The sequence below is a fragment of the Amblyomma americanum genome, chromosome 1 (genome assembly GCF_052857255.1).
Source record: "Amblyomma americanum isolate KBUSLIRL-KWMA chromosome 1, ASM5285725v1, whole genome shotgun sequence".
Lineage (NCBI taxonomy): Eukaryota > Metazoa > Arthropoda > Arachnida > Ixodida > Ixodidae > Amblyomma > Amblyomma americanum.
Genome location: NC_135497.1, coordinates 479381509 through 479402449, shown reverse-complemented (window position 1 = coordinate 479402449; position 20941 = coordinate 479381509). Strand labels below are relative to the sequence as shown.

Below are 20941 nucleotides of genomic sequence, written 5' to 3'. Positions count from 1 at the left end.
AGTGGTGTTCTTGCATGACCCTTTTGAGAGGAAGAATGCTACGTGTTTTTCTGAATATGATTTACTTCTTTGTGTGCGAACGAACGAACAAGCTAGAATACCTTAAAAAGAGAGTTGAACTTTTGAAGTACTTTTGTCAGTGCAAATTTGTTTGCTTCTGGTTTGTATTTTCCACCGGTTGAACAAAAGTTGTTGTTGTAAATGTGTTTACAAATTTCCCCACACATTTTAAAAAGCAACTGCACAGCAGCAGCAATAAAAACAGTATGCCAGGGTGAGATTTCTGCTGAGCGGTAGCTGTTGCGGTATCTCCATGAGAGGAAATTTTTACCTGTCTTGCGCACCATTGTCAATAAATATTTTTAGGAAAAATCGGAAGCAGGAAGAAATATATTGAGCGCAGGGTATTTTTCTTTATATTTTAATAAGTGCAGAGTAGCTTTTCTTCTCTTCTTCATCGAAAAAAGTTTTCGCACACTACTCGACGATTTGCGTTTATTTATTTGTTCTATTCATATTCTGTTGTGGAAGTTTTATTATATCTTGACTAGAAGAACAAAACGTTGGCTTTATTGTGTTTGTTACGCATTTGTTTAGGTAGCTGAGACCTGCACGAAACTAAAACAGAAAAATATTGCTGTAATATTCATGTACGTTGTTAACACTTTATTTCAAATATTTTTCGAAGTACGGACTCTTTCCGGCAGTATATGACTCCAAACGAAAGAAACGTCCAAACACGCAGAACATATTGCTTCCAAGGCATTTGTGTATTAGCGCTTTGTGATGACGACTCCAATGAGAAAAATCCTGGACTAGGCGTAACCCGCCGACAGAGGTGGAGGATGGCGTCCAGAAGATTTTCATCGTCGTTCCCTTTTCTGAAAAGGCATGTTAAGTGCGAAATCAAGCTATAAATCCAGCTCTTCTTGAAGGCCTTTATTATGTGTGAAAGTGACGCATGGCATTTCAATAGGCGCCCCCTAAAAAAATAAAAAACTTGCGCATAAAAAGAGTTTATTTTTTTACGGGAGTTTAATACCCTTAACCTACTCAGGCTATGACTGAGTGTCGATTCGTTGGGGAGGGAATTGGGGCTCTCTCTTATCCTGCCCTCTGTGCTTGAAAAATAGGACTAAAGACCACCGCGGATAGCAAACAAGCATGACGAAACACCTGAACGATTCTCATTGTCAGCGGTTCGTTTTGTGCTCTCTAAACATTAATTTAGTTAATCATAGTACACAACACAACCCAGCCAAGTTAGCCCAAAAGTTTCACGTTAAGAGACGGCAATCGAAGGAGAGTATAACAACAAATAAGCGGAATTTTAGCTGAGTTGTTGTGTGCTGATCGTTTCTTGTTCTCCACTTTCATTATACATGTTTAGTGGAAAAAAAGGATGCTACAAGCGCGAAGAAACAATAGCGCCTTAGGAAATCAGGTTAAAACCCTGGAAGTCTATATTTTAGAAGAGGGGATATTTTATTAGCGAAAAGCATCTGGCAAGTTCAAGCTAGGCTGCCGTATTCAGCGTGTTTATAAGATTACCCGACTGAGATACTTATCAATACTGTGCAGCAAACCTCTAGTTTCTTCGAACGTAACAACATTTCGCCTCCTAGAACAATCAGAATCACTCTAAAAACTTTGAGAGAAAAGCCAACAAAAAATGAATATTATGCCCCCAAGAACAAACTGACTCCTGCCACATAAAGTTCGAGTACACTGGCTTAAAGAAATTGTAGTGCGAACTGGCAATAAGCAACCAAAAGGTCTTTATGCAGCCAAACAATCCTCTAACCCTACTGAGATAACTTCTACTAATTCCTTCAATAATACGACGTAATAAATAAATGGTTGCATTTGCGCAAAGAAAAACATTCAGCGCAAATTCTTTCCATCATATCGCTGAAAAGCTCCCTTTATTTTTTATATTTTCTACTGACCTGTAGGTAGTTTTTGTTTACGTGCTTATTTACTCACATGGTAGTGTGTGAACCCAAGAAGGTTGGATACTTTGCATCTTCAAGCCGTTGTGCACATTTGCCAACTACACGTAGCAGCTGTAATCCGAGTCAGGTTGACGGCCCCTATATATGACTGTCGAAACATTGCTGTTGTGATCATCACAATTGAACGAAGGAAAATCAGAGCCTGGTCCTAAGCAGTGGCCCCAGCATTCATTTAGGAGACAGCTCTTGACACTGGATACGTGCACCAGGATTTCCACGGATGTGTTGCTAACGGCTCTGCCCACAGCCTTGAAATCTCCAGGATCTTCATGGGATGGAAGAAGGCCACACAGGAAACTATGTATTTCCTTTGCACTCTTAATATGTTTTTAAATGAGGGAAGCATCGGAGGAGAGTACGCATGCACGCAACAAGGCAGTAGCGGGGAACGACAAAGGAACGTGCGATTAAACCTGGAAAGATCAGAGTCGGCACTTTGGTTACTTATATTCGGCATGTAAGCGTCAGCTTCTCCTGTCCTGCAAATGACACTGCACTTGATCATAGTTCGTCTCGTATTTCGCCGAATACAACAACACCCAACACACCTTAATAACGTGCCTCATAAATTGTTCTTTAACGTCGAAAAATATTAACTAGAGGCCACTCATTAGTAGCTGAAATACAATCTTGGTAGGCTTATAGGTAATAACGCCTAGAACATGATGGATGCCACACGAATGCTGTACTGCAGCACAAAAAATTTATGTAAACCACCCAGCGTTATTTACGTACTCGGTCATCGCAAGCCCATGGGGGACCCTGCTTAGGGCCTCCAGTGAGGCGCTGCCTACAGGCGGGAATTAAATGCTGCCAACTTCTGCTCAGCAGTCATGCACCCAGGCCATATAAGCACTGCCAATAGTTGGAGTAATATTCTGGGAGAATGTTGCCAGTGTTGGTGTAGTGTCATTAACAGCCGGTCACTTTTTGCATCCACAACGTTGTCAGAACATGTAGCCTAGCGTGTCAAAGCGATTGTTAAATCATATTGATTTAATTTCATCGCGTAGACTCACTGCAGATGGCAGTTTCAAAGTGCTGAGGCCTCTATTTAATTTAGTCGTCTACAGTGGCGTTATAAACCCCTAAATATTTCTCCTACTAACATCCAAAACAGTATTCAATTTATCCTATAGCTAACAGTTCTCGCTCACCATGACTGCAGTTAAGCTGCAAGGCAGAAGATTAGAAGTGAAAGCTGCCAAGTTTTAATCAACATTAGTGACTTCGTACACCAGCGGGGTGATCCTTTGCTGCCATATTTTATTTAGAGGAAAACAGTTTAGACAAGACATGACTGTTGGTGTATTTCTTTATGTACTAGGTTCTACAGAATGTGCTACACGTTGACTGTTTATTTCATTGTTTTGCTGAGAATAAAGAACGCTACCTCACTGCCGTGCAGCGGCACACTGTTCGATTAATGAAAAGGCGCCGCAGAAGAATATACATACTGTATTTTCACAGTTAGTTTCGAGAATAACATTCTTCTAGTTGTTGTCGTTTTTTTAGGAATATACTTCAGCACTTCCTAACATCCCCTAAAGAAGGCCACGCAATAACCGGTCAACATGTTTTTCTTAGAACTGAAATATTCACCAGTGAGTTCAGTGCTTTTCGTACGGGTCGTTCTTTTGCACTTCAGTGTGTAGAAATTCTAGACAGTGTGCACGTACGCGCTAGATTCCTATAGTTAGGCTCATAGGCAGCTGAGCTCAGCTATGCACCTAGGCCTGTAGACCACTGTGTTGTAAAGACGTATCATACTGTAGTGTCCAGAGTTTAGATTCATTCTCTCATGTCTTGGTTGCTGGTAAAAGCGCTCAGCTCCTCAATAGCCACTGTAATGAGCAAGTTTATATGCGCGCAATATTAAGCAGTACCTGCACCAGGGCTGTGTATGCCTCTGAGAGCGACGCTTGCAGACGTATGCCCAGGTGTACCGACAATGTAGGTGCGTATGTTGAAGGTGAAGGTACTGCAGGCTTACAGGTGACCGCAAGTGAGCCGTGTCTGGTTCGGACGAAGAATGGTGCCGTTTCGGCATGCGTCCATGCGCTAGAGTTCACCACCAGCGTTTTCGCTTCCCTCATCTGAGGCCGCGATGATGTAGTAGTCGAAGTCGCCCCTTGGTCGCTCCCACGCGACGGTGAATGAGTCAACGCCAATTCCTTATAAGGTCAAATTTGTCACATCGGGCGGCGCTGGAAAGAACGTCCATTCGTGAATGCAGTGGGTATAAAATGCAGGCGACATCTTTACAGGCTCAAAACTAATTCCACTTTCAGATAGACAATGGCGTTTTGAAGAGTAGTTATATTTAGTAAGCTAAAAAACAGAACACTATTCTGAGACTATTTAGATCAGTGGGTTGTAGGGAAACGGTTTTAGGTTTTAAAGCGTAAAATAGTGAGTGTACTCAAAATGAACGATGATGCCATCCCCAATTTGAGAAGTACTTGTGAACAGGTGAACTGTTGTAGCCTGCTTCATATTTTATGAATCATATTTCGCCATAAAGCGCTAAAACAGTTTCGAGGTGATTTTAGAAAAAATACAGAGGTGCATTTAAATATTCGTATATGGGAAAATACGCAAACTCACGAGAAGAGAAAACATCTTGCCGTATTTATGGCTCTAACAACGGCTGCAAACAATTCACTGACTGCATATCAGTCTCCATATAATTGCAGAAAGCGAAATGCATTTCAGTTTAACCCGAACGCATAGACTAACAATATATGGCAAGCTGTCTACTGATGGCGTTGCTCCGCCGCAACATTCCCTGTCTGGAGTTTTCACAAGCTATGTGTATTAATACGTCTTAACATACACATTAATGATGCGCAGTAACATAATGACAAGAACAGCTGCTAGACTAGGCTAAAGAAAAAAAACGAACTTTGTGTGGGCTTTGCTGCATAATCGCTGAAGTCAGCGAAATCGGCATGCAACCTCATGCTTGGTCGATGCTTGATATTGATCCTCATTTCCGTGTCGTGGCGTCACCACTTTCTCATCTCGACGCCACGTTCCAATTGGCCCGGATGGATGGATAGAAGGTAGGAGCGTCCCTTTTGAAACAGGGTGATGGCAGTTGCCACCGTGCTCAGCATTATTTTCCTTTATTCGTGCTTAAGTGTGTAGTAAGTTAAAAAATTCACCATTTTCTCTGAATACGTCTTCCTACAGTTTTAACCTTACGTCACCTTTCTGCTTTTGAGCCACCAATCTTCCAATCGCTTTTTGCTAATTTCCACCGCTGATTGCTTTACATGGTCATTGATATCTTTAAAACCTATAAGGCCTCAGGACAAGTGACTGTGCCTGCATCGACATCGGGATGGATACCATCACATTTCAATACGATGTGTTCTATTGTTTCTGCAGATTTACCGCACACAGTACATGTGTCATCTTCTTCGTTAAATTTCTTTTTGTAGCTGCGCCTCCTAAGACACCCTGACTTAGCTTCAAAGACTGCCTCTTGAGTTATCACAAAATGCTTCCTTCCTGATCTGCCTTTTCCAGTATGGATAAATTTTTGCACTTTGCTTCTTGCAACGTATGCCAGCGCCCTCTACATGGGCTATGAGACCTCGTTCAAGGCAATTGTCGACCAATACGTCAGTATGACTCAGGGACACATGTGCATCCTTATAAGTACAAAAAGCGCTACAGCATGCACAGTAACACAACCGCTACCCCTCCATCCCAGTGATCACATTGCAAACAACGGGCCAAAAAAGTTGTGCTTTTTCAAGGATTGAAACGGCATACGCATTAACCCTCTCGCCTTTCCGAACCAACTCCTCATCCATTCGGCCAGGCGCCAGCAGCTCCGACACCGCGACCCCCGATCTGATTGCTCACAGCGCCGTTCAGTGGCGCTGCAATTATTGCTTGCTTTTAGCAGCACCTTTGGTATGCGCTGTGATAAACGAAAAAAGAAACCACCCCAAATTGGCCACGGCGTAGGATTAAGCTCTTGAGACGGCGTGCTAAAAGGTATTCATGATCGCTGGAGTTTCTTTCTCGTGGAAGAGATCTATGCTTCTTACCCAGCGCAGACATACTCTCTCCCAGCTTACCATTCCTCGACTTCATACCTGAAAGAGCTGTTCACTTTGAAGACAAGTGAAATAGTTTAAGTTTCTATATAATTATTTTAGAGCGTCCTATTTCTGTTTCTCACTCTATTCTCGCATGAGGTCGTGCACTTAATTTATGCCACAAAATTAGTAATTGGAACAGTCATTTCGTTGAACGAGTTTCTTCTGGTGTTCTTTTCAAATCTGCTTTTTCCTAGCCTTTCTTGGCTCCTAAACAATACAAAACCTTTCAATTGAGCGATTGCCTGATCTCAAACTAATGGTTAGTTCAATACGATTTACGCGATTGATCTGCACATGCTCAAACCAGTAACGGCCCATAATGAAAACGATATTTACAGCACTACTCTTCGCCGCTGCAATAGTAAATTCAACTATAATGTCCTAGTATACTTTATCCGTACTAAACACGTCAAAATCAGTCAAATCATCACAATCGTGCATCATGTAAATTCTGGCACTGGCACCTGCATTGTTTTAGTCAATACTCTGGTATTTAACATCCATCTAGCGAGCGCCACCTCTCCTGGAGGATGCGGCGAATAGGGTGGGACCCGTATAGCTCGATTATTGTTTGACATAATACATAATATTTTATAGTGAGCCAGGCATGTTCATTTCTGGACCGAGTTCGCAAGCGGCACTGTATTTTTGTGAACGTTGGCTTCATATTTGCAGCATCTCACGGTTTTCTATTTCTTCTTTGTGGCACTACGCGAAGCGGCGGCGATTGCCATCGTCATGCTGAAAAAGGCTCGAACCCGAGCAGTTAATGTGACTTTGTCCGCTCTTCTTCCTGGATGCGACTTCTTCCTGGATGAGGCATTGAGTCAATGGTCGTGCCGGCTTCACTGTTCTTTTAGTTCGATATAAGACGCGCGACCAACTCTACCGATATGCCCGCCAATCCATGCCGCCGGCACCTTGTGGGCTTCGTGCCTGAATTTAGCGACTGCGTATAAAACAGACATTTCGTGTTGTGTCTGAGTTTGTACAAAGCTGTCACTGGGAATACAGCTTAAGAAGACAGCTGCCTTCTACTCCCGACAGGCAGGCAGATTATTTAGCACGCTACTCGCTCCAGCGCCCCCCCCCCCCCCCCCCAGCGATATTTTTATCCGATTCGCTATCGTCTAGTTTTTGGGGCTCTTCTTATCGCTAAATTTAATGAAACGTGAATTCGTTCTTGGGCTCTCCTGTAGTCGTCTGTGCGCCATTTTGTACCACGCTTTTCCTTCACTTGTACGATCCGTCTACGCGATGCTATCTGGTTGCCATTTGCTACGCTAGAGGACACTGCTCGCTTCCACACGGCTTTCCCTTGATGGCGGCACGTTCTCGCTCAAACTGATCATTCCGGCAGTCTGGACACTTCACCTAGCTATCAGAGAGATAACTGCCGAGCCAGTTGGTTTTCAGACATATTGCCGCAAGTTTCAGCTCAACGAAGACACCACAAGAAAGAGCAAAACATGGGCACTTACAACAACTGTTAAACCAGGTGAACGCAGTCGACATTTAACGACCCCCCCCCCCCTCCCGCAGGCATACGCTGCAGGATTTTGAACGGCGACTGGCTGAAGCATTCCGCCCATCTTATTTATTACATACCGCGCTTTAGTCAAAGCGCACTCATATATCATTTTCACCGAACTCGCTGACAGAGACGTCTGATCAACTCCGAAACAATATATATAAGCATGATCAGTGTGGTTATCTCCAACGAGCTTCTTAGCCAGCAGTGCCACAGGGAACCATAAAAGCATCCCATATTCATCTCATCCACACAGATTTATTTGCCATGTGTGCAAGAATGACGCCTGCATTACACTTCGCATACTTGCGCAACAGAAACGAAGGAACAAACGAAACGCACAAGCAGCATTGTGCTAAGCCATTTCATATTTGGAAACGCTGCGCGTGCAGTCATCCACGTTTTGCGCTTTGATATTTACTGCTACATACTGCGACGAAACGTGACGAGACCGCGCCACGAACTGGTGACCTTTTTCATATCAAAGCTAATGCGGAACTTAAGTATAGATTCATGATGCCTTCTTCTTAAAAACACACTCTTAACAAAAACTGCGATATAATCTGGAACCTGGCGCACGCCAAATATTCGAAAAGACCCCTATATTTTGAAAGCAGGTCATTTACGGAAACAGAATAAAACGAATTGGTAGGAGTTATTCGGTGGATTAGGGGGTAGATTAATGTCAATTTGTGGGAATTATTGGCTGGATTAAGGTGGAAGAGAGAGTAGGGTTAGCATAGTTTCATGTGTCAATCCAATGATAGGTACGAACATCCTAGTTCTCAGATTTTGCAATTTGGCTGTGATAGTGACGTCATGGCCCTCTCGGCCAAACATGAAATCTCTTCCCGGCGAAACTGAGTGGTTTTCTAAAGACGACAACATATATTGCACTTCGAGGCGAAAAAACTTAACTTCTACCAAATGATTCGGCTTTCAGACGACATAAGCCTTGCTTACTGCGAACTAAGCTTGGGAAGCGGCGTTTAAGTATGTTTCAATAATCGTCCAAGGTAACTTGCATACGCTTGCGCGCGATTAATTTTAGTCGGGGTTAAGCATTCTTCGCTTCAAATTCAACTTATTCCCCGACCAGACAATATTTTTTCAAAGCTTAGATTTCATTTTAAATGATATAGCGTCAAAAAAAATTAACCTCAGTGAGATTGGCGGTAAATACTTACGTGTTTAAAAACTCCCGCTCACTGAAACATTTTTTAGAGCGCGTAATAGCGCTGTGTGCTCAAAATAGCCGAATAAATTAGCGTGTCCAGAACCTACCATCCAAATACGATGTCTCTTTAGAGAGCGCTCAGAATTGCTCAGAAGTGACCACTTGAAGACGCCATGTAGTACCCACATAAGTTTTCTCAATTCAGCGACCCCGCAATAGCATGGCTGTTTTCAGCAAAATTTAATCAAAGAGCCGTTTTCCATAAGCTCTCCATTTGAAAATGCTCATCTGGTTCTCTGGTTCTATCTGGTTCTCTGTAGCCATCCATATACTTTGTTTTTCAAGCGTCTGTGTAAAGAGACCCGACCATTGGGTAGAAGGCGCCTGGGCCTCACCATTGGCTCCATATCGCAGCCAATCAATGCCGGCCAATGGGAAGGTCTGGCCGAATGCTGTACACAGAGCTATGTGGTACATCTCACCAGTGGGTGCATACCGCAGTCAACGCCAGCCAACGGTGAGGTTCGGTCGTCAACCACGCAATAGCCAGGTCGCTTCTACACGTGCTTGAAAGACGCGGGCATATCTGATTTCCGCAATGATAGAGGACCAGACGGACACGAAATCGTAATTTTAAAATGAACAGCTTATAGAATACGGCCCCGGATTAGATGATGGCGTCATAATTGTAATGGCTATGCCATCACCACGAAAATTGACTGCCTCAAAGAAAACTGAAATTTTAAAGGGCTAGGGATTGAACACTTTACACTTCCCTCAGGCACTTACAAAATATCAGCTAACCGCCTGCAAGGAGTTGAGAAAGGCTCAGTCTTACCGAACGAGGGCGTCCTCACCAAAGCAGCCGTGGGACTGCTTTAAATGGTGTCTTGTCCACAAAGTGCAGTAGATGCGACCAGGACGCAGTACTCTGTGTCCGGAGTGGTAACAAATTCCAGCCACGGCAGCGGAGTTTCTTGATGCACGCACTTCTGGACGCCGTCGGTCGAATTGCAAACTTGGAAGGCGTCGCAGATTTTCACGGTGTAGGCATCCGTCGTGCCCTGAGTGGACGATGAGGAGATCCACTGCAAGCGTGTCAGTGATGGTGACTGGCCTGTGAATGTCACGTTCTTGGGTGGATGTCGATCTGTGAGAATAAAGTGATGAGGTAAGTGTGGCGTATCTGCGTAATTCGTCGCGCTATACCTTACTTGTATTCAGTTTCGGGATAAGCCATAAAATTGCCCCGTCTTGAACTGCTTACCAGATGACACAAATCATTCTTTTTAGCGAAATATAAACTCCACTTCTACTTATCGCAGCGTTCAAAAGTATAGGTTGCTTGCTCAAGGCAAAAGATTTAGAACTCTCAGGAAAAGATCATTCACGCGCACTTTAACAAGTCCTCACGTATTTCTTGTTCAAACAGATTTGCGCCCAGAATGCAACATCATGCACACTCGTTTTATCAGCCGGGATGCATATTCTGTCCGTGCTATCGAAAGAGAATCTGCACAGAAAGACAACGGGAGCGATAACTATTTCCTTGTCAGCGGTCGTCTTTCACAGTACAGAATGTCGGTTACTAAGCCAACATCTCATTTCAAATTTAAGTCCTCATTCACTTGAAGAGTTTGACGCACACCATTTGCTAAAGTTTTCCACAATTGTCGTCCTTATTATAACATGCCGTCATAGCACCTCTTGCTGGTATGATATTACTGAAAGCATTTCGTGTTAGAACTCGCGCTCATCCAGTGTGTCGTATTTCATGCGCCCAAGTTCTTGTAACTCTCCTCATTCAGGCCTTTCATTCAGCCTGCAGCCGTATTCTGTAACGATCCATTTTCTTGACACTCTATTCTGTGCTATTTCATTGGTTGCTCGTCCCACTGCAGCAGTGCGTTAGAGCAGACGTAACTCCTGCCGTGATAGAAACGTGGCCAAGATGCGCCCGGCTTGAATTAACGCCTCCCGAGGTCGTGTCACATAGGCCGGCAGCGTCGGCGCCTACAAGTGATTGATCACGACACACTTTACGCACCAGACAACGTTCATCGTCGTTTGGCGAAGAAACTGGTCGTCGTTTTTTACGACAAATTGGCGCCGCGTGGTTCCAGGGATTCATAACGTTTGGATGTGCAGAACAACGCGGCTTAGCGACAGCGGCGCTCTGACCAGCTGTGTGTGTGATTCGCCGAAAGCTTTACTACGTGATTCTGCTTTCATCCTGCTGACGTGGAGCAGAAATATAATGGCAGTGGAATGCATCGCTATAGAATACGGTCCCCGGTCAGATATCTGTGCCACTGCGCCGTGCGAAACAAGGAAGATATGCGCGGGTGCATTACGCTCGAAGCAGAGCATAGCGTATCATCCGCCAGTCACGGCGGCGAGAGGTTGCCGTACTGTGTATCAATTGAATTCCTTTCCATTCCATTTTCTCCTCTGTCGTTAATTTCTTCTCCTACTGAAACATGGCATCAGAGAATACCATTCGCTGGTCGTCACAGAAACGCGACCTCACATGCCGCTTCTTTTCGTGAATGCGTCTCGAGCTCGTGTGGCACTGGAGGAGTGGCCGGCGATGAGTTAGTGCAGCATGGGGCGTGTCGATCAGCCGGACTGGAAGCTGTGGCAGGACCAGATCGGCTGTGTCAATCTTTGGATGTGCGGTGTTGCTACGGGCTGTTGCTTTCGCTCAGTGACGTCACTACCAAGAGAAAAAGAATATGAAGTGGATCATTAGGGATGCTGTTTTGTGGGTTTTACAGCTCCAAAGCGACTCAAGCTATGAAGCACGCCGTAGAGGAGTGCTCCGGATAATTTCGACCACTTGGAGTCTGTTCACTTGCATTGACATCGCATAGCACACTAGCCTCTACCATTTCATCTCCACAGAAAGGCGACCTTCGCGGCCCGGGACAGAACCCGCGTCTTTCGGGACAGCAACCAAGCGCCATAACCACTGAGCCACCGCAGCGGCGACAGGCCATTATAGAATACGCCCCTTGGGCTATTCGATGGTTCATCCTGATAGGAAACAGAATTTCATGTTGCAACAGCGTGCCTCCAGCCTTTGTGCAAGATAATTTTGACAGCATATATTCAATTGCACTATTAGAAAACAAACTTAATTTTATTAGAATCCCCCGTCACGAGTGTAAACACTTGAGGCTTTCAATGCAGCAGCCTTAGAGCGCGCGTTTTAGGGCAACCTCAGGGGTACAAGAAAAAAGTTTTAATTGTTCGATGATCTTGACAATGTCAACGTCACATGGAATTGAAATCAAAAATGGGATAAATAGTTATTTTAAAGAAAAAACGTGACTCCAAATGTTTCTAAGAAGTAAGAATATAAATAAATTAACTGGGTTGAAAACAAGATTTAGTTTAAAATAGAATCAAACCAGGAAATTTGAAGTCCCGAGTCGTGCAACCTACGCCAAGGCCATCCGGAAACGAGCGCTCTGCAGGGTAAATTGAGGTCCTGCGTGTCTTGCGTTGAAGCAAAAAGTAGTTAAAAGTAGAAAAAAATGAAGTTTATAATAATAAAAACACATATGTAAAGCAATCAAAAACAATAAAATGTAAGGAGTAATAAAGAATAGTTACTGTGCCTGCGAAGTGAAAAGTCAAAACGACCCCCAGGCCACTTAGGAACCTAATAACGCTAGCTCGTGCTACACATAAGGCGGAACTTCATATCACTGTAATTACTTTTAATCAAGAAACTTGTGCTCCCGTCTCATCCAACTACACCAGCTGTTTCACCAAAGGCTCTCAGAAGCTTTCAAACAAGTATTTTGAGTCAGAAGAGCGCTTTGGTTGTCACAGCAGAGTCACTGGAGTAGTTGATCAGACTAAAAGTAAGACGTGCTAACTAGCAGGCAGGCTGTCTAATACCTTATATTTCATTTTCACGACTACCTTTAGTCTCCTCATTTATTGAGAGGCTTGTAAGCCAGCGTAAGCAATGCCCATATTAGCTTTAAGTTTTTTTTAAATTCTATTATCGTCGCAACTGCAGCGCATTAAATTCAGGGGCCACGAAAAGCGGATACCACAGTAGTGCGACCGACGAGAAAGGACGTCAGCGCCACCTACAAATGGTCGTCACATAACGCCACTTCTGCCACGTACTGCCCGCTCCCATTCTGGCGCGGCGAGAAGATCACGTGACACTCGCATACCTGTGAGGCGCAGTTGTAGCCGTTCTGGTAGCGTGCTGTCGCTTTCGCTCATGTGCGGCTAAAAATTGCTTGCGCTGCAGCGGCTATGAGAATGGCATCTTAGAGATCCTAAAAAAAACATTTGGAGTCACTTGAACTCCGCCTCAAGGCTATCATACGGTACCATTAATAGGTTTCTTCGACAGACCGGGGCCCTCTTTACACATAAGTTCGCTGACACGAACACTGTATTTAATAATACCATCACATAACGAGGAGTGCATCCTTAAGAGAACAGAGCGATAGAATTAGTGATTCCTGCTCTGCACGTGCTCTTTCTCTTTCAACCTGGTTTTTTCTACATGGCATACAAGTTGATCTGGTCATTCCCGGCACTAAATTCACAGATCTTGGACGTCGTCGTACGCAAAAGATGCGCGACGGCGCAGGCGGGTCGCTGTTTCAAGCAGCGACAACGGTGGGAATTTCTAAATTCAGTTAGCTCATAGCAAACTTGACAAGGCTTGTGCGCAACGAGGCGTTGAGCAGATGGCAATTGAACTGAATTTATTTTAATTAATTTCACAGACTCTCGGACTGGCAGTGGTGTCAATAAAATGCCCAAGACTGATGCCCGAAAGCTCTGTAAAGCAATGTAGCTCTTCTTCTTGGTTTACGGTTTAGGGTGTTTAACGTCCCAAACCGACTCAGGCTATCAGGGGCGCCGTAGTGAAGGGCTCCGAAAATTCGACAAGCTGGGGTTCTTCAAAGCGCAGTGACATCGCACAGCACATGACCCACTAGAGTTTTGCCTCTATCGAAATTCGACCGCCGCGGCCGGGATCGAACCCCCGTCTGGGTCAGCAGCCGAGCGTCATAACCACTCGGCCACCCCGATCTTTCACATGGTGTGGGCATGTATTCAGAGTGCTCAACTTCAACCTTCATCTACCCCTACCGAGAGGCATGGCCCTCCTCAACTGCCGCAAACTGGGGTCCCAAATGGCGCTGCATGGTAAACAGGGTGCGAGACGGGGCCTGGTCGTGCGGTGTCCCAGACTAAGGATACCGACCATGTACGTGGTCTTCTCTTTTTTTTTAACATTAAAGAAGTTTTTCAGCACCACCACAGCGGCGGCTATATATAGCTTTCGTGTGAAGCCTTATGATTGTAGCGGCGTGGATGATAAACCACAGTTACTCGTTTATTTGCCTTAACGTCGTATGAAGAAAAGACCGGCCGCTTTAGATGGCTAGTTGCGCATCCACGCATCGAAAATCTCTTTGCATCTGTTCACTCAACCCAGCGGGCTCAGTCCGTACAAAAGTCACTGTAGAGGTTCACTTAATTCGTTTTTATCATGACGCTATCAGCACAAAAAACCGTCTACAGCAGCTTGTTCAGCCATTGTGTAACGATAGCAATACAACGCCACCTCTTCGAGCCTTCAGCGTGGCCAACGGGGACACCGTGGCCTCCCCTGATAACGTGGTTTGTCACGTGACCGGCCACGTGGTTGGTCACGTGGTAAGGCCCAGCTCCTGCTGCCGACGGCGTGGCGCGCCGGAGAAACAGAGCTGTAAGAGCTGTGCGCATGCGCCGTGTCAAGTGGGACGAAGATGAAGAAGGAACGCCCGGCGAAAGGAGCGGCGAAACACTGAGTTTGCAATTCGACTGAGCGAGTTCTACTCGGCCACATGTAGAAATCGCGTCACTCCAGGTCTAACAAAAGCTAAATTTACCACAGCCATTTTTAAAGGAGGTGTTATTTCAACTCTACGATGCTACTGTCCCTTTACCACTAGTGATCATTCGTTATGAGCGGTTCTTCATTGGCGTTCTTAGACACAAGAAAAGTTATGTCTACGTAAATAGATAGGTAATTCATTACCAATGATGAAAAATATTAATTCAGGCAACATCCCTTTGCAATTCACAGCTTTAAGTTCGCCTACCTTCACAGTAGATGGCGAGAAATTTCCCTGAAAAACGTTTTCTCTCTCTTTAGACAATACTGTAACGTAGGGCTCTTGAGTACACCTGACTGGCGCAGCGCGGACGTCATTGTATTTTAAATGCATAGTGCAAGTGAACATTGCTACCAAATATTTTATTCAAAAACTGCATGTTAAATGTTCGGATGCCACGACAGTTATTACCATAAACCGCTGCAATGGTACTACCATCGATTACCTTTTGCCTTCAAGGCCATCATATTTCACTGCCGGAATTTGGAGTATAATGGTCATTCACTACAATTCTGGAAGCAACCGTACTACAGCATACCTTTTCCTTGTATAAATATTTCATGCACGGTGACCCCCTGGGAAGTACGTTCTGGAGGACCGTTGACGTGCGTGTAAATGGTCAGGCTGGCGTTAGTGCAGCTCTTCACGTGATGGCAAGTGATGTGCGTCTGCTGTGGTCGAAGGAGTGCTCCACTTGCGCATGAACCTACACGTTGGTTTTCGGAGCCATCAAGTGCACTGTCGCTGTCCTTGACCACCATCCAGTAGTAATCGAACGAGCCCCCGGGCCGTTCCCAACTGACAGTAAAGAAATCTTCGCCCGTGGCTGTAAATGCAGCGTTGCTCACGTCTGGAGGACCTGAGAAGACATTTTGTGATAATCAGCCTTGATTGCAACTTTTGTTTATTAGGTTTGTGTTTTGGTGAAGCGTTTTTGCTTGGTGCAGGTTTGCATCCAAGTCCCTTTTGACATACCAGGTGTTTCAGGGAAGCCGGTTACTAAATATTTTAAATGCAGGGTCTTTAAGAAAAGGGGAATTTTTTGAGCAATATTACTACTACTGTTGGCGGACGTAAGAAAAAACCGAATCATGATTAGTAAAATGATTAACTTATTTTTAATAGCTTACTTTTTCACCATTATTGATATGCACCAGATTGTGATTAGAGAATTGTAGCCGACCACTCGTAATAACCATATTTGTTTTCGGAATTTCGAAAACGAGATCTCTCTTGCCGCTGTGGCCCGACTAATTTGGCCCAATTCTCGCGCCACTCGAAATACGCGCACTTGCGGGAGGCCGCAGAGCGACGTTGTGCACATGCAAAGTGACATCCTCTGCACTGCCCTCCCTGCAGTAGCAGAGTGGCGAGGAGCGGGGAGCACTGCAGTTCGGGTGGAGCTAAGATTGTTGCGTGGTACGTGCTCGCGGAGTGTCCCAATTTGATTGATGTCTCTTTGAGCCCTCCTAAAAACGCGTGGTTTTCTAATTCTGCGTGAAATGGCTCGAATGATGCGGAAAAGACACTCCTCTTTTCGAAATTTTAAAACATATATGGCTGTTACTAATGGCCGGCTTCAATTACAATGAGGTGCCTATCTAAAATAAGCAAACATTTAAATAAAAGAATTTATTTAATCACTTTAGTAATTAAAAGAGTTCGCTTGTTTTCTGACGCCTGCCAGCAATGGTAATAATACATCGCAAAAAGCTTCCCTTTTCCACACAAACCTTTTTTTCGGAATTAGTAGCCAGTTTCTCTGAAACACCTGCCAGATGTTGCACCACCCTGCTTGTAATGTCTTGCTCTGCAAGAAACACCGTTCGCGGCCTCTGATGCTGAGATCCTGTGCCATTGCGATTTAGCTGCTATCATGGAGACACAACAAAGAACCGTAGTAGAACTGGCAGATATAGTGATCAATTTTAAGAGGAACACAAGCGATTTGCGAGAAGAACTGAAGAGACGCGGACAAGAAGAAGCTTTCAGCGGTCGCCAGACGCGGATTGTTCGAAAGTCAAACACAGGTGCTACATTTCGAATTTGCCCACTACTTTCAACAGCTCTATGTTCTGTCATGACGAACCACCTTTTCCCGTCAACCACCTTTATCAACTCCTACACATTGCAGGAAAATCACTTCCCAAATTTTGTTACCATTCAAGGTGAAAGTTTGACAGCTGTATCAGCACTAGCTCTCAACCCAGTTTCATGACACCAATGTCCACAGCAACGCCCGCGTGTCTTACCTGTGAATCCATAACGTGAACTCATCGGCAGCATTGTCTGAGTGCCAGCTGAGAACTTTATAAAAGTAGGAGTCACTTTGGCGAAGACTCAAGTACAAAAGTTCCTCACCACAAATTTCGGCGCTCAAAATGCCACCTATCGCAAAAATGTGTTATCAAAATATATTAGTCGAAGACCAAATATGCATTACCTTCGGATATTGTACCAAGTCAGGCCTGGTATGTTCTAGAGCCGAAGTGTATATCGAAGGTAAGCGTTGTGACCCATTGCCATAAGGTGTTCTTGCTCCGCTGTCTTACGCCGGCAACTGTTACGCTATTGATTCCAGGCTTGTTTGTTTCGCAGACTTCCGCTTTAGATCAAATGAGTTTTACATGAATTTAAAGACTTTAGTGAGAAAATTGCCGGGCGGCACGTTGCCCCCAAATTGAAGCACGCAAAATCGCACTTAAAGTAAGATTTCTTTAGAAAACAAGAAGAGGACTCTGATTGGTCTGACTACCTCCAAGACATTGCGTTTCTTGTACATGCAAAACGTTGATGGAAACTACTGAAAACGCTAACAGTTAAGACGGAAGAGAAGAACACACATTGTATTTTTTTTCTATTCCTTCCAATCTGTTTGTTAGCACTGGCCATTCATTTCTATCTGTTTGTATCAACCATGCCGACTAAGCCCTCTTCTTGCATGCTATAGGTGCGTGAACAGAAATCGGAATTACTTACGAAATGCAGGTGTTCGAACTTCAGCTACGGCGGCGGCGCTCTGGAGAACTTCTGGCCCGCAAAGTACGGTAGTGGTGACCAAAACACAGTACGCGGTATCTATAGTGCTGTCATTTTCTTGCCACGTGTCAAATGTCTGGACGTGTGTGAAAGCAGTGACGTCTGCTTCCGGATGACACGTGCGAAAGGCGCTGCCGAGCTTTACCGCGTAGCCTGCCAGAGTGCCGTGCCAATCTGCAGGAGGCATTCATTGGATCCGGCTGCTGAAGACTCCTGCGACTATCGTCATGTTCCTTGGCGGATCCGGATCTGGTTAAAAAGCAGGTAAGAAAGCATCGCTATGAACAACGTTCACCCCACAAAAACTTTTTGCTGCTTGACCCTGCAGCAACAGAACCAGAGGCAGTAGTTTTATTTTGTTTAGGAACAGCAGCTACAACATGATTATCTTACTGAGGATCAAGTTGTCCTGCAACGTTCCTTGTGTGGAAGATACGATTTGATGACTGTGCGATGGCTGCACACAAATATCTTAACGCAGAGTTGCGTGCTAATTATTTTTTCTCTATTTCAGATTTCCTGTGCATTCAGCAACTTGATACAGGGAATTATTACGTGTGCGAAAGAACAGTAAGTCTACATTCTGCTGACTTGTGACATGATAGGAAGGGGGCATAAAATTGTGAAATATTATAGCTGTCAAGTGTTGTGTGGAAGAGTTTAAAAACGAGAATGTGGAAACTGTGTTGTGACTGAGTGCGAACATGCGTGCAGAGAAACCACTGAAAGGATTCATTACCACTATCGTTTCAAACTCTTAAAGGCGGGAATCAAGTGTTTCCCTAATTTGTTGTACTGCTGGTGCGCCGAACTGCACACATATCAAAAGCCTTTGACTGACTTCTTTTTTTCTTAATTGCGGCTTCGCTAACCCGAGGAAAAATATAAAGTCAAATAAAACAAATTGAAATAAATGACTGTCAACTGCGCACTTTTGCATGCTAAATTCATTCATGCCACAAGGAATCCAACGATAAACCTTGGAGCAATTGCCCACTCGCTCTGCCAACAGACCACTTCTTTATTCGCCTGTCGTCGTCTACCTCAACAGCAATATGAACTGCAAAAGAAAGGTTTCGGGATTCAGGCAGCCTGTAATTGTGAATATCTGTTTCTGTTCTTCGCAAGAACCTTTGTTTTTCACACACTTGCCTCCGATATAGACACAGGACACAATAGACGGCAATAGAAAAGCTCTTCATTATCCATGCAACTTCAAGGTCAAAATGCATCCTCTGCAAATAGCAGTGAATATCAATGAACACTAAGAGAATGTAGTAAATGCAGAGTGGATATGTACCTTTCCCAGGGATGAAGATGCCCCGTAGTACGGTACCTGTGGAAGTGAGCTCAGGTGATACATCGAGGTGAGTCCTCAACGTAAAGCTGACATTGGTACATGCTTCGAGGCGGTCACAAGTGACGCTTGTCTGGTTGGGGTGAAGGATTCTGCCTCTTGTGCAGAATCCGGAGGGGTACGGTTCCGCAGCGCCTCTGACCGCATTTTGGCCGCCGGTCACCTCTAACCAAGTAGTAGCTGAAGCGACCTTCTGGTCGCCCCCATGTCACAGTGATGGAGCCAACGTCCACAGACGCCAAAGCAAGCTTGTTTACTTCAGGAAGGGCTGCAATAAAGTTTGTTCGCAACCTCGTATCAGTCAGCCGGTTGTTCCAATAGGCCTCATAACAAAGCTATCCTTTCGAGATATTTGCATCCACAGAGATCCATGTCTGTGGTTGTTACTTGACAGATTAAGCCTCATTTAAGATGACATACGTACACAAGCTTCTTCTTCCATGCATTGTTTCCATCCGCAAAGCTGCCAATAGCACACCGTAGCAGGTTACATATACTGATATCTTACCATTTTTATTTGACCAGAGCTTTTGAACAAATGGGACACACTGCCAAGTAGGTCCGCACTCCCAATGAGCGTAAGACGCATATATCAAAACTGGATTATTTATGCAACACTTTAAACTTTCGCCTATCGTGCTCGACTTTGCAACCATTAAGCCAACATAAACGAAGAAGCAAAATTAATAATCCGCATGCTTTATCGCCTTCGTGCTCTGCACCCTATTCAATGCCCGAACTAGACAATGCCTTAAGACAGAACACAGCCTCTTTGTCGCACTCTTAAGGATAATTTCACAAGTGGCATATGAAAATCACAGAATGTAGGTTTCTTCTTAAAATCCTAGTCAGCCGCACAAGTTAAGACAATTCGTGACCCACCCTGGATAGGAGAAGTTTATAGAACTTTCTCTCTCGCCAACACCAAATTTTTATAATTTCCCTGTCCCACATGCTATAACAGTGAAGCATAAGTTTAGGATTTCTTATGACAACTGTAATAAATATCGTATCTCTCCTGAACTTTTCTGTATCACACCCAAATCTCCGCATGTTTTCGCGCAGTACCTGAGCGCAGTTTCTGTAAGACAGACTAGAACTGAAAACTTTTCACACAGGATTGCAGACGCTATGAAATGGAGCGAGCTTCTTCTAGGACCTGGCTTATATACCGTCTTGCTTGGAGCTCAGAGCACTCATGTGAATTACAGTGGTTGTGTGAGGGTTAAATAAATAGTAGAAAGTAAAAAATCCTGCCGCTCTAAAGGGCTCAGTGTACATTTAACGCACTAAATGAATAACTGCGCCTATCAGGAGTTGCCAGACGTTTAAGCACGTTTACTCGGGGCAGTGAGAAGGAAACGAGGTTTAACGCATCTGACCTCCAGCTCAGGCGGAAGTCAAAGGTGGTACTGAGGAACGCATTGTGGCTTGCTTGAAAATATGAGCGTCATGCGATCGTATGTCTAAGTGCGTTCATCGACGTCGGTCTAGCAAGAAAAACAAACAAAGCTTGCGAGCACACAAAGGCCAAGCCTTCATGGGTTGTGTACAGCAGACAGAGCCCTTTGTGCGGTCACTGCTCCACGCTTCTGGGTCTATCGCGTTCTTCAAGTGCAGCTATCATTAGCGTAAATAGAGTTTCGCAGCAGCGTTTGCTCGGACGGTCGTGCGCATCAGAGTGATTTTTCAGTTTTAAATCAAGCAACATTCTGGAGCAAAGTTTCGTTAATACAGTGGTTTTGGCTCAGCTGGCGGGATGAAAATATTTATATATTTG

At 44.6% G+C, this 20941-nt stretch overlaps 1 protein-coding gene across 1 annotated transcript; it reads right to left on the bottom strand.

The window, feature by feature from the left end:
• Positions 1 to 15256: 15256 nt before the first annotated feature.
• On the bottom strand, positions 15257 to 20298 carry LOC144105027 (uncharacterized). The gene is made up of 4 exons (XM_077638242.1): positions 20230 to 20298; positions 19105 to 19429; positions 17745 to 18053; positions 15257 to 15624 (listed from the first exon to the last, which is right to left on the bottom strand). Exons 3-4 carry the CDS (start codon positions 17989 to 17991, stop codon positions 15293 to 15295), a joined length of 579 nt encoding a protein of 192 aa, XP_077494368.1. The 5' UTR covers positions 17992 to 18053; positions 19105 to 19429; positions 20230 to 20298; the 3' UTR covers positions 15257 to 15292.
• Between the last annotated feature and the right edge of the window lie 643 nt (positions 20299 to 20941).